The sequence below is a fragment of the Carcharodon carcharias genome, chromosome 20 (genome assembly GCF_017639515.1).
Source record: "Carcharodon carcharias isolate sCarCar2 chromosome 20, sCarCar2.pri, whole genome shotgun sequence".
NCBI lineage: Eukaryota > Metazoa > Chordata > Chondrichthyes > Lamniformes > Lamnidae > Carcharodon > Carcharodon carcharias.
Genome location: NC_054486.1, coordinates 35,550,375 through 35,568,686, shown reverse-complemented (window position 1 = coordinate 35,568,686; position 18,312 = coordinate 35,550,375). Strand labels below are relative to the sequence as shown.

Below are 18,312 nucleotides of genomic sequence, written 5' to 3'. Positions count from 1 at the left end.
CCTGTTAAAGCTCTACCTTCCTCCAGTTCCAATGGAAATTTTAACTCTGCCTCTGTCTCCACAGTTGTTGTACCTACTTTCAACATTTTCTGCTTTTATTTTACAAAAAAGTGTTTTATATTTAAAAGTATTAATCTAAAATTCAAAGAGCATCTAAAATAGAGCACTACCTATGACTTTCACAGAAACATATTATAAAGAATTGGAAAAATTGTAAGTAATGAATTTGTCTTTGCCAGGTGAAGCATCCAGTCACTTGTGATCCCACCTCCATGGGACAGAGTCCCCTGTGATTTTGTGATCTGACCTCTCAACCTACTTCCACTCAAAGTTGGACAGCCAACATATTGGCTCAACCATATGGCAGTTCTACGAGTAAAATTCACCAAGAGCAAAAGGGACAAACTGGCCCAAGTGTTGTGGATCTTAAACTGGGTGTCAGTTATGATGGGTCTGGTTTTGATCAGCTTGGGAATTTTTCTGAAAATGGAGATCAGGAAACGCAGCAAAGTGATGGCCAGCCAAGGGACGGATTCTGTGCCGAACATGCTGATAGCTGTGGGAGCCATTGCCTGTGGCATCAATTTCCTTGGGGGCAAGATCTGCCATGATTGTTCGGACAACAACAGGTTCACCCGTTGGAGGCTGGTCATCCTTCCTTACATCATCTGCACCTTTTTCTTCACCTTCTGCATCCTTGTTGGCGCCTTGATGTGCTACACAATGAGGAGCACGCTGGAGGAATCACTCTATCTGGGCCTAAAGCAAGCCATGAGCTTTTACAAGGACACCGATGCACCGGGATGGTGCTTCATGAAGACGACCATGGATGAGCTGCATTTTGAGTTCCGCTGCTGTGGGAACAACGGTTTTAGAGACTGGTTTGAGATCCAGTGGATCAGCACACGCTATTTGGACATGAACTCAAAAGATGTTCAGGAGTAAGTAGAAAGGAAATATGTGGAACAAACACTTTGAGATTCAAACTATAGATTTCAATTCAAAAATTTGAGTGTCTCATTTTGCATCTTCTGTCAACCTCTCTCATTTTCCCAATATTGATTGTTTTTTCTGTTTATCTTCTTTCATATATTGAGCCTCTCAGTTTCCTTTCCTTCGTCCTGCATTGTACATTGTTCAATGCTTCTTAGTGGGGTTTAAAAAAAAGACTCCCATTATCCACATTGACTCATTCCCAAAACAGCAGAACTCCTGGTCTCATGGCATCTCTTTGTTCTCATTCAACAGGTGGTAAGACAGGTAAACAAAACAAATGCAAATGAGATGCTGAGAGTTATAAATAAAGACATAGAATACAAAAATCAGGACATTATGCTATACCAGTATAAAACACTGGATTGTGTCCATCTCTGGGCACCACACTTTAGCAAGAATGTGAGGCTTTGGCAAGAGTACAGAAAAAAAATTAGCCAGAATAATTTCAGGGATGAGGGAACACATTTACAGGAGTTGAGGTTATTCCTCTTAGAGAAGATTTGATGCAGGGATTCAAAATTATGAAGGGTTTAGATGGAACAAATAAAGAGAAACTATTTCCAATGGCTGATGGGTCGGTAATGAAAAGGCACAGAATAAAGGTGAATGGCAAAAGAACTAGTCACGATGTGAGGAAATTCTTTGTCAGGTAATGTTGTTGTGGTCTGGAATGCACAGCCTGATATAGTGGTGGATACAGATCCTGTGGTAACCCTTCAGAAGCAAATTGGATACATGCTTGAAGGAGAAAATATTACAGGGATGTTAGAGAAAGAGCATGTGAGTCACTCTTTGGGTCACTACTGGGTTACACTTTGAAAGATCCAGTGCAGACTTGATGGGCCAAATGGCCTCCCTCTGTGTTGTACTTTTCTATGGTTCTATGGTTTCTAAAGTCAAACCTCATCTCTTTTAACTATTACATAGTGACCTCTCCTTCTCAAAAGCATCATTCATATCTGTTGCTTTCTTCGCTTCTCCCCCACTAGCACCACCCTGCCCAAATCCTACCATTAGCATAAGTGATTCTGATCACTGTGTTTGGGAATTTGAGCTCCTGAGGATTTCCACCAACTGAATGTTATTCAGAATTAGTTACAGCAGAAACAGGACTCGGAGGAGCAGTGCAAGGGAAAGAGGTGGTGGGAAGGTGCAAAGAAGAGGACCCAGTCTGCAGGAATGTGCGCCAGGATTTTATGGGTCAGTGAGTGGTCAGTTGACTAGCTGGAATGTCGAGGCAACCCTGCCGAAGCAGGCTATGGGGGCCTGACCTGATTTTATATGCATCAGACAATTTACTGCCTGATGTTGGTGCTCCTGCCCCCACGAGCTGCCAGCCAGTCAGAGGGCTGGATCAGTGTCCACTGCTGGGACTGCAACCAGACAGGACCAGCAACAATGGAGGAGGCCCCAGAACACATAAGCGGGGTTGGGCTCACTGGGACCAGTCAAACAGGCCTCGGCAAGGAGGAGTGAGGTTGTTAGTGAGGGAAAGGGGATGGCGGTGGGGGGGCGGGGGGGGGGGGGGGGATTGCGGTTGTGCTGTTTCCGGGGGGGGGATGCCCTTGTTGCCAGGTCAGGAGGGCCAAACCCACCACCCCACTGCACCCCTCAAGAGGAGGCTGCCAGGGTATATCTAGTGGCCTCCCGACGTGGTGGAGGGCCTGAAAAGGCCCTGAAGTAGCTCCTAATTGGCTGTTTAAGGGCCACACGGCCTCAGGGAGAGAGATCCGTCAACAAACTTCACTGTCGCTGTTTGAAGAATCCTGCTTCAGATACCATAAAGTAGTATTCATAGTCTAGAATATGTTAATGGCAAGATTTTAATGTACATATTTACAGTAGAGGATGCAGGTATGGAGCAGACTCCATCTTAGGTCTTTATCCATCTCCAGACTGCCCCTGGCTCTGGGTCATGTGCCTTCTTACATCACTGTGTGGGCAATACTGTACTCAGTCCCACATTAACCCTTTAAGTAGTACCAGACCTTACTGCTACACCTGCCCCCAAGACTTTATCCCATGGGTGTAGTCACTTTAGTTCATTGCATGTCTTAAATTGTTATAAGCCTTGTGCATTTACCTTATTGTTACAATCTTAATGCTATTCCAACAATTTTGCTATTATAGTATTAACATTAACAACATTCTCGCTACCCCATCTCCTTCCTCAAGTCCTTGAAGTTAGAGATTCAGGCGGTCTGCAGGTCTTGTAACCCTTCCACATCTCCTTTGCTGTTCTGTTGGGAGAGTGGTGGGCTTCGCTGCTTCTGGTTCTCGGAGGTTGGACTGATGTTTGGGAATGGTTTCATCCATTTATTTCATTGCTTGAAGTTAAACCATGCCTGGTTGGTCTGGCTGGTTTGGCAGTGCACGGTTACTGTTACTCTTGATTGTTTCTTGTGGAGTGGGCGAAAATAGTATTTGTCTGCTTGCCAGTGTTTTTCATCCTTTCTTCACCGTTTAGGCTGCCTGGAAGCTGAGGAAAAGCGTTCCTGTGGCAAGAAGATGATAAGGTAGAATGCTCAACACCTGCTTTTTGTTGTTGATAAGGGGCAACTGCTACCAGGTTCCAGCATCCCTTGTGGTTTTGTCATGTTGGCTGGAAGTTGCTGTGTGCGCGCAGTGGTTGGTGTGTCTGGTGTGTCTACCAACTGTATCATCACCTTAGTTGGAGGTAGAGATTGCTCAGACTGTTGATGGGTCTCTGGTATCACTGCTACTGGAAGTGTAATGGTAATCTTGGGTATGGCAGGTTGGTCTGACCACTGGGGGCCTTCCAGGACTGGAAGATAATGGGCAAACCTGCTCCACAAAAATAAAAGAAAGATCACAGGTGAAATCAGAGTCTGAATACTCTTTAGTGTTTGAGGACTCAGGACTGTGCTGTTCTGGCGGGCTAACGACAGTGATAGTCTTGACATCTTCCACCGGCTGGAGAAGATCGAGAGCTACGCAGACAGCCCCGCTCAGAAGAGACAAAGACTGATTCTGGACAATGTACATCAGCTCAGAGATTTGTTTGTCACCGTACCTCAGTGGTTCAAGAACCACACTAATTACCGGGAGTCGGACTCCCCCTATTCCATTCAATGGAGTGTCCGACGTTCGAATGCAAAGGCCTTGGAGACGTGGTTCCTTGTCAGGCAGAACTGTCATGCTGCCACTCAAATCTAATTTAAAATTTGTTAGATGACCATTTACTAGGATGTCAGAATTCCAAAATGAAGAACTGCATTCTCTGATGTCCCCCAAGAAGAATGGTTGTCTCTCTTCTGGGTCTTTGGTCTTGACCTCGTGGGTTGTCTTTGGGATGTTTGTGTTTTGCTGGGGTTTTACCTTGCACAGTTTACCAAGCGTCCCTGTCGATTGCAGTGGAAACATTGGACAGTGCCTGCAGGGCAATGATTTCCCCTGTGAGGGCACTTCTCATCGCAGCACTGGTGAGGTCGCTCTGCTGGGTGGTTAGGGGTTTCTTTCCCTGATTTGGGTGTTCCCTGCACTTTAGTGGCCTGATATACTAGACAGAGGATTAGTTTCTGTCCCATGAAGTGTTCTCTTCCCTGAGGACAGTCCTGTGCTGCTCACATAGCTCAGACAGTCTAACCAGCAGGATAGCCTTCCAGAGGGTAAGATCTTCCAGAGTGTGAATCATCTGCAACAACCACCGTGATTCTGTTTCAGATGAGCTCAGATTTTAAATTGCCAGATTCACATCCTACAGAGATCAGTAATGAAGAAATCGTCAGGTTCCGCAGGGAATTGGACTCTCTTATTAAATTTTAACTCTCTGTAGTATTTCATTGGATCTCAAGTGGAAATAGACATTGAAAGATTTCAAAACATCAGAGTTGGCAGATGATTCATCAATAGCTTGTCATGCAATGATGTCGTCTACTATTGGCCCAATTGAGTAAAGGAGTGTACTAACTTATTCTGCCTCTGATTTTTTATTGAGACCTGCAGCAATGCTGTATCTTAAAAATATTTTCCTCCAAAGACCCCAACTGTGTGACTAGCTTGGGCCATAGGTAAATTCCAGGGGAGCTGGAAGTGAAGAATTGCAATCCATTTTTGATGATTTTAAAAGTGTGGGTACAGCTTTACGAGATTGAAGGCTTCAAGCTGGCGTCACCAGTTATTGCTGAACAAAGGATCTTCCCGCACTTGCCGATTTGTGGTGGGCTTTTCAAAATGGCGGTGGCGGGCCTCTGCCTGAAGAAGGGACTGCAGTGACAGTGTAGGTTGGCTGGCTGCCAACTTAATTCATTCAGCAGTATTGTGTTACGAGTCGGGACTCTTGGAAAAGAACCATGAGTTTGCTGTCCTAACTTGGATGGTCAGGAGCTACTCAGAATAGACAAAATAAATTATTAATGATTTTTTTGACGGACTCAGGAGCCATGTGTTGACACTCAGAGTCTGGGATAGGGTTTAGCAATAGGTTGCTTTCAAATGGCGCTTCTGACTGAATACGTAAAAGGGGCTTCTCACCCAGCCTTACGGGCTGTGAGCTCTGCTTGCTAAACTGGACTTCCAAGGAGGATGCAATGGAGTCTCCTGCTTGAGTAAAATTTCCACCTTTCTTGTCTGCTTCCAGTCTCGTGTCTCTGAAGCTTTTCCTTTCTGGCAAATTTTCTCAGTGTCTGTAGTGTCAGTTGGGGGTTGGGTTCAGTGCAGCATCTGTGGAAGGTTTCTCAGCATTCTTGTGAGGATGGGGGTTTTAATCCTGAGGCTGCCACCATGAAGAATCCTGCTTCAGACACCTCAAAGTAGACTTCACATTCCAGAGCATGTTAACAGCAAGTCTTTATTAACAACTCATAGCTATGTACATATTTACAGTAGAGGGTACAGGTATGGAGCTAACTCCAGTCTAAGTCTTTACCCATCTCTGGACTCTGAACTCTGGCTCTGGTCATGTGCCTTCTTACATCACTGTGTGTTGGTACTATATTCAGTCCCCCATTAATCCTTTATGTACCAGACCCTACTGCTACAATGTTAACATGCCATCCCTATCCTTCCATCTGATTTTTTGCCAATACTCTCCCTGATGCTCCATGTAATCCCAGCTGTTGCCTCTCTAATTGAGTCTTCAAAATGCTGACTGTCCATGTGGAACGTGGCTGGTTTTATGCTAACTTAACATGACCACTGGTAAATCAATGAAGTGAGATAATGATACTGTTGCATATGGATTCGTATTTTGATCAATTATATATTTGGGACGTCCAGTGGAGCAGAGGAAACTGAGGTCAATTTAATGGAAGTGTTCCACATTTTGAGAAGCCTTGAGCGAGCAAGTCATAGATGATTTCCAATAACTGGTGAACAAGTAACAAATTCAGGAGACAAATTTAATATTAATACTAGAAACATTGGGGAGATCAAGAAGAAAATTTTTTATGCAACCAGCAATTAAAATATGAAATATATCATCACAAGTGACTACTGAAGCCCAAGTCCTTTCCAAATGTAAGTTCATTTTTGCCCCGATAATGGTTTTCAATAACTTCCCCATTTATGAGGCAATAAAATGAACGCTTAATACAAAATATTGGATGATATAGAAAGATAATGCCAACCTGGCAGAGAAAGAGCAACCAGAAAATAGCAATGATATTAGAGGGGAGCAGTGAAATCAGGAAGATCCCAAAAATTGCAGGGCTGAGATTGGAAAAACAGCAAAAGTGTGGAGAGGTTTTAGACTATGTATGTCCGTGGCAGTAGTATAAGTGATAAGGATAGTGAGCTGCAGAAACACATCGCCAAATGGAATTAGAAAGTGGTTCCATTAACAGAGACATGGCTCAAACAAGGCCAGCCAAGGAATCTTAGTACCCCTAGTTATTAAGTATTCAGGAATGATAGAGAAGGAAGGAGAGGTGTTGGTGTGGTAGTAGTGACTAATGATGTTACAGTTTTAAATAGAAAGGGTCTACTAAGTGGTTCTAGGACTGAATCTGTTTAGTTGGTGTTGAGGAACAGAGGTGAAGCTGTTACTGGGGGCTGTTTTAAAAAAATTAAACCCCAAACAGTGAGGTGAGAGATGAACAACTTTGGTGGCAACATGTCTCCAGTCCAACTAGTGTTGGATTTAGTTGTGGGAAATGAAGTGGGGAAAGTGGAATGTGTAGGAGCTCATCCAGCTAGTGATGACTAACATAATTCAGTTTAAAGTAATTAAGGAAAGAGACCAGAAAATACTGAAGATAAAAATGCTCTACTGGTGAAGAGCTAATTTCAGTGATTTAAGAAGGGACCGAACAGGTGGGTTGGAAAAGGTGATGCAAGAATAAAGCAATAATGGAGCAATGGAAAGCACTCAGGGAGGAGAGAGTTCAGGTACAAATCTATACCCTAGATGAAAAAGGAAATAATATAAAACAAACAAAAACAGGAAGCATGTGATAAATTTCAGGGGCAGGATCCGATTAATAACCAGGATGAATATGGAAGGTATAGGAGAGAATTGAAGAAGTTAATATGGGAGACAAAGTGAGGTTACAAGAAAAAATTTAGAGACAACATTAAACTAAACCTTTAAACATTTTGTAAACGTACAGAGGAAAAGGCCTATTAAGGACCCAAAGGGAAATCTTCATGTAGAAGCAGAAGACATGGCTATTGAACTAAATTAGTACTTTGCATCTGTCTTCACAGAGGAAGCAGATGATGTAAAGGTTGCACTAAAAGGTGGGGGTGGGGGTGGGGGTGAGGGTGGGGGGGTGGGGGGGTTGGTGGGTGGTAGTTATAGACACAAATGTAAAAGAGAGAAAACATCGTGAAATGATCAGCATTACTGAAAACTGATAAGTCCCCTGGTCCAGATGGAATGCATCCTAGATTGTGGAAAGGAAAGGTCGAAATAGCAGAGGCATTGGTCCCAATCTTTCAATCCTCATTAGATACAGGATTACTGCTGGAGGACTGGATAGTTGCTAATGTTATACTACTATTCAAGAAAGTGGAGCGAGATAAAGCAGGAAACTGCAGACTACATTGGTGGTGGGGAAGTTATTGGAAACCATTATTGGGAACAAAATAAACGTTTATTTCGAAAGGTACGGTAATCAAGAAGAGTCAGCATAGATTTGTTAAAGGCAAATAGTGTTCGATTAACTTGATTCAATTCTTTGATGAGATAACAGAGATAATGATCAAGGTGGTGCATTAAACGTTGTATCGACTTTTGAAAGGCATTCCACAAAGTGCCACACAGGAAACTAATTAATATGTTGGGTTTCCATCTTCTTAAGGAAAAAAATGATATAGATACAAATTGGTTCAGAGACAGGAAGCAGAGGTTGGTGATGGATTGATGCTTTTCAGACAAGGAGATGGTCTGTATTGCTATTCCCCAGGATCAGCTTTGGGTCTATTTCATCTTTCTGCCTTAACATACGACTTAGACCCTGGGTATAGGAAGCAGCACTGTAAAGTTTTCAGATGAAACAAAATTTGGCAAAGTAGCAGATAGTGATGAGGATAGTTGCAGACGTTAGGATGACATAGACAAGATGGTGAAATGGGCAGAAGCTTGGTTCAGTAAAGAGAAGTGTGAAGTGATGCACTTTGGGAGAACTAACATGAAAAGATAGCAAACCATAAATGGCACAATCTTGAAAATCTATTTTGGTATCATTAATCATTTAATCCTCCAATTATAATCATTCAATAATAGAATGGTTACGGCACAGGAGTTGGCCAATTGGCCCATCATGTGCGCACTAGTTCTCTACAAGAGTAATTCAGCTATTCCTACTCGCTGGCCCTTTCCCTGTAGTCCTGCAAATACTTCTCTTTAGGTGCTCCACCAGACTCTCAGGCATGCATTCCAGATCCCTGCCACTTATGGCATTAAAAAAAGATTTTCTTCATGTCACCAATGCTTCTTTTGCTAAACACCTTAAATTGGTGATAAAAGCAAAATACTGCAGTTGCTGGGAATCTGAAACTAAAATAAAAACAAAAATTGCTGGAAAAACTCAGCAGGTCTGACAGCATCTGTGGAAAGGAAGACAGAGTTAACGTTTTGAGTCCATATGACTTCTCATCAGAACTAAATCCTCTTTATTCCTCATAAGAAATGAGGTGAAATATAAGCTGGTTGAGGGCAGTGGGACAGACGAAGCTGGATAGAGGGCCAGTGATAGGTGGAGGCAAAGGAGAGATTGCCAAAGATGTCATAAGCAAAAGGTCAAAGGGGTGTTGACGGTGATGATATTAGCTAAAGGATGTGCTAATGGTGACATTATGGGTAGAAAGCAGGACGAGCAAGTGACAGATGGCCCTAGTTGGAGTCGGGTGGGGAGGGGAAGGGATCGAAATAGGCTGAAAGGTGGAGATAAAACAATGGATGGAAATAAATTTAAAAAATATTAGAAATAGGTGGGAAAAGAAAAAATATATTAAAAAATATAATGATTGTTAGAAAAAAGGGGATAAAAAAAGGGGGGGGGGGGAGGATGGAGGAGAGAGTTCATGATCTGAAGTTGTTGAACTCAATGTTAAGTCCAGAAGGCTGTAAAGTGCCTAATCAGAAGATGAGATGCTATTCCTGCAGTGTTGAGCTTCACTGGAACATTGCAGCAGGCCAAGGATGGACATGTGGGCATGAGAGCAGGGTGGTGTGTTGAAATGGCAAGCGTCAGGAAAGTCTGAGTAATGCTTGCGGACAGACCGAAGGTGTTCCACAAAGCGGTCACCTAGTCTGCATTTGGTTTCCCCAATGCAGAGACCACCGCATTGGGAGCAGCTTCACTTGAAAGGAATGTTTGGGCCCTTGGACGGTGAGGAGGGGAGAAGTAAAGGGGCAGGTGTTGCACCTTCTGTGATTGCATGGGAAGGTGCCGTGGGAGGAGATTGAGGTGTAGGGGGTGATGGAGGAGTGGACCAGTGGAGGGAATGATCCCTGCGGAATGCCGACAGGGGGTTGAAGGGAAGATGTGTTTGGTGGTGGCATCATGCTAGAATTGGTGGAAATGGCGAAGGATGATCCTTTGACTGCGGAGGCTGGTGGGGTGATAAGTGAGGACAAGGGGGACCCTATCATGGTTCTGGGAGGGAGAGGAAAGTGTGAGGGCGGATGCGCAGGAGATGGGCCAGACACAGTTGAGGGCCCTGTAAACCACCGTGGGTGGAAAACCTCGGTTAAGGAAGAAGGAAGACATGTCAAAAGAACTGTTTTGGAAAGTGGAATCATCAGAACAGATGCGACGGAGGCGAAGGAACTGAGAGAATGGGATGGAGTCCTTACAGGAAGCAGGGTGTGAGGAGCTGTAGTCGAGGTAGCTGTAGGAGTCGGTGGGCTTGTAATTAATATTGGTGGACAGTCTATTACCAGAAATTGAGAGAGAGGTCAAGGAAGGGAAGGGAAGTGTCAGAGATGGACCATGTGAAAATGATGGAGGGGTGGAAATTGGAAGCAAAGTTAATAAATTTTTCCAGGTCCTGAAGAGAGCACGAAGCGGCACTGAAGCAGTCATCGATGTATCGGAGAAAGAGTTGTGGGAGGGGGCCTTTCATGCCCACATGTCCGTCCTTGGCCTGCTGCAATGTTCCAGTGAAGCTCAACGCAAACTGGAGGAACAGCACCTCATCTTCCGATGAGGCACTTTACAGCCTTCTGGACTCAACATTGAGTTTAACAACTTCAGATCATGAACTTTCTCCTCCTTGCTCATCCCCTATTTTATCCCCTTTTTTCTAATAATTATTACATATCTTTTTATATATCGATTTTTCTTTTCCCACCTATTTCTAAAATTTATTTCCATCCATTGTTTATGACATCTTTGGCAATCTCTCCTTTGCCTCCACCTATCACTGGCCCTCTATCCAGCTCTACCTGTCCCACTGCCCTTAAACAACTTATATTTCACCACATTTCTTATTCCTCTTTAGTTCTGATGAAGAGTCTTATAGACTCAAAACCTTAAATTGGTGTCCTTCAGTTTTCGATCCTTCCATCAATGGGAACAATTCCTCTCTATGTACTCTGTTCAGACCCCTCATAATTTTGAAAAACTATCAAATTTCTTCTCAACCTTTTCTTGTCTAAGACCAACAGCCCAAGCTTCTCCAACCTATCCATGTAACTATACTTCCTCATCGCTGGAACCATTCTCAACATTCTGGAGGTTACCATTGACCAGAAACTGAACTGGACCAGCCATATAAATACTACAAGGGCAGGTCAGAGACTGTGAAATATGCAGAGAGTAACTCACCTCCCTACTCCCCAAAACCTGTCCACCATCTACAAGACACAAATCAGGAATGTGATGGAATACTCCCCACTTGCCAGGATGAGTGCAGCTCCAATAACACTCAAGAAGCTCAACACCATCCAGGACAAAGCAGCCCGCTTGATTGGCACCCCATCTACCACCATTACACAGTGTCAGCAGTGTGTACCATCTACAAGATGCGTTGCAACAACTCACCCTGGCTCCTTCGACTGCTACTTCCAAACCCACAACCTCTATCATCTAGAAGGACAAGGGCAGTAGATGCATGGCAACACCACCACCTGCAAGTTTCCCTCCAAACCACACACCATCCTGCATCCTGACTTGGAACTATATTGCCATTCCTTCACTGCCGCTGGGTCAAAATCCTGGAACTCCCTAACAGCACTCTGCATGTTCCTTACAACCTTTTTGAACAGAACTGTGACACTTGCAATTCTCCAGTCCTCTGGCACCACCCCGTATCTAAGGAAGACTGGAAGATTATGGACAACGCATTTGTAATTTCCACCCTTACTTCCCTCAGCATCCTCAAATGCATCTCGTCTGATGCTGGTGACTTGTCAATTTTAAGTACAGCCAAACTTCCTAAACTCTTGCCTTTATCAATTCTTAGCCCATCCAGTATCTCAGCTAGCTCTTCTTTTACTATGAATTTTAAAAATCTTCTTCCTTGGTTAAGACAGATGCAAAGTACTCGGTTAGTACATCAGCCATGCCCCCCACCTCCAAGCATGGATTCTGTTTTGGTCCCTAATTGGCCTAATCCCTCCTCTTACTACCCTTTTACTATTTATGTACCTAAAGGCGGCATTTGAATTCCCTTTTATGTTAACCACCAATCTCTTCTCATACTCTTTTCCTGGCTTCCTTTTTCACTTTCCCTCTGAACTTTCTATATTTAGCTTGGTTTTGACTTGTATTATCAACCTGACATTGGTCATCTTTTTTTCTCCTCCATCTTACTCTCTATTGTATCCAGGGAGTTGTGGATTTGGTTGCCTTATCTTTCCCGTGTGGGAATGTACCTGAACCATCTTATCTTTAAGGCAGACCATTGTCCTATTACAGATCCATTTGCCAATCCTTGATTCCAGTTCATCTGGCCAGATCTTTTCTTATCCCACTGAAATTGGCCCTCCTTCAACTTTGGTATTCTTACTTTAGATTGATTCTTTTTCTTAGCTAACCTAAACTTTATGATACAACTGATCTAGAAAATTCTCCTAAACACACTTCAGAAACTCTTCCCTTTATACCATTACTATTGCAGTCTATATTAGAAAAAAAAATGTTCCCCGTTATAACTATTCTGTAGCTTTTGCTCTTCTCCATAATTTCCCTGCAATTTTCCTCCTCTATATCCTTCTCACTCTTAGGGAGCCTATAGAACACACTCAGTAGTAAAATACTACCTCTATTGTTTCTTGGCTGTAACCAAATAGACTCTGTCCTTGACTGCACCCCACCCCCCCAAGAACTTTCTCTCTCTCCAGCACTGTAATATTTACCTTAATTATTACCGCAACCCTTCCTCCTTTCTTTCCTTGAGTAATTTCCTGAACACCTTGTATCCAGAAATGTTTGGTACCCAATCTTGTCCTTTTTAAAGCCAGGACTCTTATCACCATGACATCATGTTCCTTTGTGGCTATTTGTGCTTGCAGCTCACCAACCTTATTTACCACACTGCGTGCATCTACATCCATTCACTGTAAACCTGAATTAGACCTTAATGCCTTTCCTCTTATTATAACCTATCTAATGCCTTACTGTTTCTTACTGTAGTGCTATCTGCTTCATCCAATCCCTTTTGCACCTTGTTTTATGCTCCCTAATGCTATATCCTGGTTCCCTCTTTCATGTCAAGTTAGTTTAAACCCTCTCCAATAGCCCTAGCAAATTGCCCCTCAAGGACTTTAGTCCTGTGTCTGTTTAGGTGCAACCTGTTGATTCTTTGTCTAGGTCCCATTTCCTCCAGCCCCAGTGTCCCAGGAATCTAAAGCCCTCCCTCCTGCACCATTTCTCTAACTATATTCGCATTTGCTCTATCCTCCTGTTTCAATGCTTACCAGCACGTGGTAATGGAAGTAATCTGGAGATTACTAGCTTTGAGGTCCTATTTGTTACCTTCCTAGCTCCCTAAAATCTGCCTGCAGGACCTCATCCCTCTTTCTTCCCGTGCCATTGTTACCGATATGAGCCACAACCTTTGGCTGTTCACCCTCCCTCCTCAGAATGTCCTGTAACCAGTGACATCCTTTACCCTGGCACCAGGGAGACAATATACCTTCCTGGATTCACTTCTATGATGACAAAAATATGTGAAGGTTCCTCTCACTATAAAATCCCACATCTCAATCTTCCTCTCCCTACCCCACCCATGTACAGTTGAATCAGACGTGGTGCTCTGTTCTGGCTGCACAGCCCAGAGAAACCATTGCTCTCCCCAGTATTCATGATGGAAAACTGGTTGGAAAGTGAACTACATTCAGGGGACTCCTGGGCTATCTGCCTGGTCCTTCTCGATGGGTCACTCATTCCCTCTCTGTCCACTCACTCTTAAGCTGTTGGGTGACCACCTCCGAAACATATCCAAGCAGCTCCCAGCCTCATAGATGCACCACAGTGACACCACTGCTGCTCAACCTCCAAACATTGAGCTCCAGCTGATCCAACTGATGACACTTCCTGCACATGTGGTTGTCCAGGGCACAAGAAGTTCCTACATGGAACAGGATATGCACTGCATGGGGCTGAGGTTCCCTGCCATGCCTCTATTTATTAGACTAACTAAGAAATAAACGAAGGCTGAGTTTGCTTACGCTGCAACTGCAGAGATTGCACTTCCCATGATGGCTTCAAAGATGGCAGATATACAAAAGTTGAGGAATTATTTACTCAATTTTACATGATCAAGCTGTGTAAATGTGTCTTATTTCAAGTTATTACAGTTGGAGAAGTTAATGGTCAGTGTTGTTTGAAATTATTTTGCTGCCATGTTTGGACAAAATAAAAGTTTTACTTGTGATTGAAAAGGGAGAAGAGTCACACGGTGGGGAGGGCTATTGTGGGGGGGCAAGCAAGAGACGGCTGGGATAGTGGGCCAGTGGTGGACAGGAAAGTTCCCTGAGCTGCAGGCATTGAGTGATGTCACTTCATTCAGAGGCAAACCCATACTGGCACTGGTTCATTGACATGAGTAATTACACATGCACCAGTGGACACAGCGTGCATCGAGTGTGCATGTGCAACTGTTCCTGGTGCTGGGTGGATCAGCATCAGCAGTTATAGTGATAAACTAAAGACTTAAAAGAACTTATATAAAAAAAAACTCGCCAGCTGCTCACCAATCAACATCTTGCCTTGTGCTGATGCCTCTTAGTTTTTTTAAATCTTGCTTCCTGATGATGGCACACCCTCTGTACACCAGCCCCCGAATTCCTTCAAGTCCACAGCTTTTACTTATGGGTCTCTGGCCCTTTCCCCTCAGGCTTGCTCCCTCTTTATCTCCTGCCCCAGATCCAAGATTACTTAATCCAAACTGAATTTGTGGTGTTCAAAATTATGAAGGGTTTTGATAGAACAAATAGGGAAAAACTGTTTCCAGTAGCAAATTTCCAGAGGACACACATTTCATTTCGAAAAGGACCAAACAGGAGATTACTCAGTGAATAATATGGAATGCACTAAAAGAGTTGTGGGACCACATTCAATAATGATTTTCAAAAGGGATTTGGGAAGTACTTGGAAAGGAATAACTTGTAGAGCTGCTCTGAAGGAGTACAAGAAGTTGACTAATTTCTTTCAGAGGGTCAACATGGCCACAAAGGGCCAGATAGCCTCTTTCTATGTTGTAAGATTCAATGACTTCTGTTCCTTGGGTGAAATGAGTCTACTTCAATGATGAATAATGTTCAGGAGGTAGGTTTACATGCCAGCTATTTTCTGATTGCAGCCGTTTGAAGAGTAACGTGAATGGGAAGTACTTGTTGGACGGTATTCCCTTCAGTTGCTGCAACTACAACTCTCCCCGCCCTTGTATCCAACGTCAACTCACCAACAACACCGCTCATTACAACTATGACTACGTGACAGAAGAGCTCAACCACTGGACAACAGGTTGCAGACAGGCACTGTTGGATTATTACACCCAGATCATGCAATCCATAGGATTCTCTGTGCTCATCATTTGGCTTTTTGAGGTAAACCTTTGGAGTTAAATATACAATAATTTCCTTTCTATCCACATTATTTGCTGATTCCATCAACTAGGAATCTATTAAGTTCTATGATTTTCTCATATGAAGTAGTAAATGAGTCTCAGGTATCAGCTATGGCTGGTGGGTCCCACACTCGCATCTTAGTCAGAAGGCTGTGGGTTCAAGTCCTGGCAAAGAAATTAAACACAAAATCCAGGCTAGCACTCCAGTGGCACAGAGGTGCCGCTTTTCGGATGAGATGTTAAACCAAAGCTCCACCAGTTCCCTCTGTAGGTTATCTTATGGCACTACAAGAAGAGGATCAGGGGAGTTCAGTGTCCTGGCCAATTTTTATATCTCAATCAAAATGACTAAAATAGATTATTTGGTCACTTTCACATTAGTGTTTGTGGGAGCTTACTGCCATACCTTTTCATTGAAACTGTGTCTACAGTTCAAAAGTTCTTCATTGATTAGTACATAGGAACAGGAGTAGGCATTTAGCCCTTTGGGCCAGTTCTGCCTGATCTGTGACTTAACCCCTTTGCCCAATATTCCTGGATAACTTAAATAACAAAAATCTATCAATCTCAGTTTTAAAATCAATTGATCTATTGTCAATTGCCATTTACGGAAGAGAGTTCCAAACTTCTACCATCCTTTGCATGGAGAATTGTTTCTTAATTTCACTCCTGAAAAGTCTGGCTCAAATTTTTAGACTTTGCCTCCTAGTCCTAAACTCTCCAGCTAGCAGAAATAGTTTCGCCCAATCTACCCTTTCTGTTCCTCTTAATATCTTGAAAACTTCTGTTAAATCATCCCTTATATTCTTTTAAATTCCAGGGAATACAACCCTAGTGCAAACTTTCCTCAATGAGGAATCAAGATATTATTCTGGTAAACTGACGTTGCACTCCCAAGGCCTAAATATCATTCTTATGATACCTATAGTTGCTCACAGTACTCCAGGTGTGCTCTAACCAGGGTTTTTTTTTTAAATAGCTGAAGCATGGCTTCTAACCCCTTGTAGTCTTTCCTCTAGATCTAAATACCAACAATGCATGAGCTTTTTTCTAAATTATTTTCTGTACCTGTCCATGACATTTTAATGATCTGTATGCCTGGGTCCCAAAGTCTCTTTGGACTTCCACTGCTTCTAGCTTTTCATTATTTAGGAAGCATTCTGTTCTACCCTTTTTCGGTCCAATGTAGATGACCTCAACTTTGCCTACGTTGAAATCCATTTGCCAGGGTTGTGCCCATTCACAGAATCCATCAATACCCCTTTGTAATTTTATGTTTGCATCTACATTGCTTACAATGCTGTCTGTCCTTGTGTCATTGGCAAATTGGGCTTTCTACCTCATTAATAAATATAGTGTATAGTTGAGACTCCAAAACAGATCCTTGTGGAACACAAAGTTACATCCTGCCAATTAGAGGATCTATCCATTATCCCTCCTGTTTGTCTCCAGCATTCAATTTCCTAACCAGGTCAATAATTTGCCTTCATTCCCATGAGCTTTAACTTTAGCTAACCGTCTCTTATGAAGGACTTTACAAAATATCTTCTGGAAGTCCATATAAATAATATCCACATTCCTCTGTTCTCTACTTCAGCCATCTCTTTCAAAAATTCAATTAGGCTCATTAGGTGTGACTTGCCTGAGAAACACATTGGGATATCCTGAGGTCACAACAGGTGCTATATAATAATGTTCCATCTCGCTATTCTAAAAGAACACTTTTCTGCTTGGCTGTAGGTTTCAGTTCTCATTGGTGTCAGGTACCTCCAGACTGCAATGGAAAATGTCTTCCTTCAAGATGACCCTGAGTGTGAGTCAGAGGGCTGGCTACTGGAGAACGACTTTGTAGAAAAAGCCAAAGCAAATTTCAACATCACCAAAAACCTGCACAAGGTTGATCAGATATCCACCATCTCGGGAGTGGAAGATCCCAATTTGGATGTTAAAAAAGCTGCGTATGGACCTGACAACATTCCACTCAAAGCCTTCCCCATTGCCAGTTAAGGCCAACAGACTATCAACTTCCTCCTCGGCTCTTCTGGGTTTTAGAATTACATGAAATTCTGCCTTGATTGTTGTGATCCCATTCTGAAACGCGAGTTGCGAAAGGGTAAACGTTCTAATAAAGCAATGGTCAAATGTTATGCAATATACATTACTTAAGGATAGCCACAGTGGCTGTTGAATCAATCCCAGATATTGAGGGAGGTTTTGTCATTTTCAATAGATATTTATAGCACTGCCTGGTTGGGAAATAGTTGAACCAGATCTCGATTTACCTCCAAAATTTCCAACAGTGATTAAAAGTTGGTCATTATAGTCCTTCACGAGAGATTCTATTATTTTCCTTGTGAATCTATTGTCATTTTTGGTTTCATGGATGTGCTAGGTTATGTATCTTATGAAGATGGGCTGAAGCTCGACTCAGGCTTCAGCCCTCAAACTGGTTTATTTACACCATGTATACAATATATATAAGGTGGATTATTGAGTAGGCACATCTTTCCTGAGTGCTGCCTGTCTGCTGCAGAGTCTCCAGCACATGACTGCCAATGTCACTGATACATCATCATCTACATCACATATTAGCATATCTATTCTATTAACCATTATACTACAATTCTGTTGTTTATTTCTCCAATAATTAGATTAACCAGGTAATGGTCAAACAAATGCCATTCACCCTTTTTATTGCATCCTGAAAGCACCCTTCACAACTTCAGGTCATCCCAAAACTCTTTTACAGCGATTTAAATATGTTTGATGGGTAGTCTCTGTTATAGGGAAAAGCAACCCCCATAAAGTGATGAAATAATGACCAGATAATCAGTT

At 42.9% G+C, this 18,312-nt stretch overlaps 1 protein-coding gene across 1 annotated transcript; it reads left to right on the top strand.

The window, feature by feature from the left end:
- The first annotated feature begins 360 nt into the window (after positions 1-360).
- On the top strand, positions 361-17,484 carry LOC121292320 (photoreceptor outer segment membrane glycoprotein 2-like). Its single transcript, XM_041214172.1, has 3 exons — positions 361-941; positions 15,211-15,457; positions 17,218-17,484. The coding sequence occupies exons 1-3, from the start codon at positions 361-363 to the stop codon at positions 17,482-17,484; spliced, it is 1,095 nt and encodes a 364-aa protein (XP_041070106.1).
- Positions 17,485-18,312: the final 828 nt, after the last annotated feature.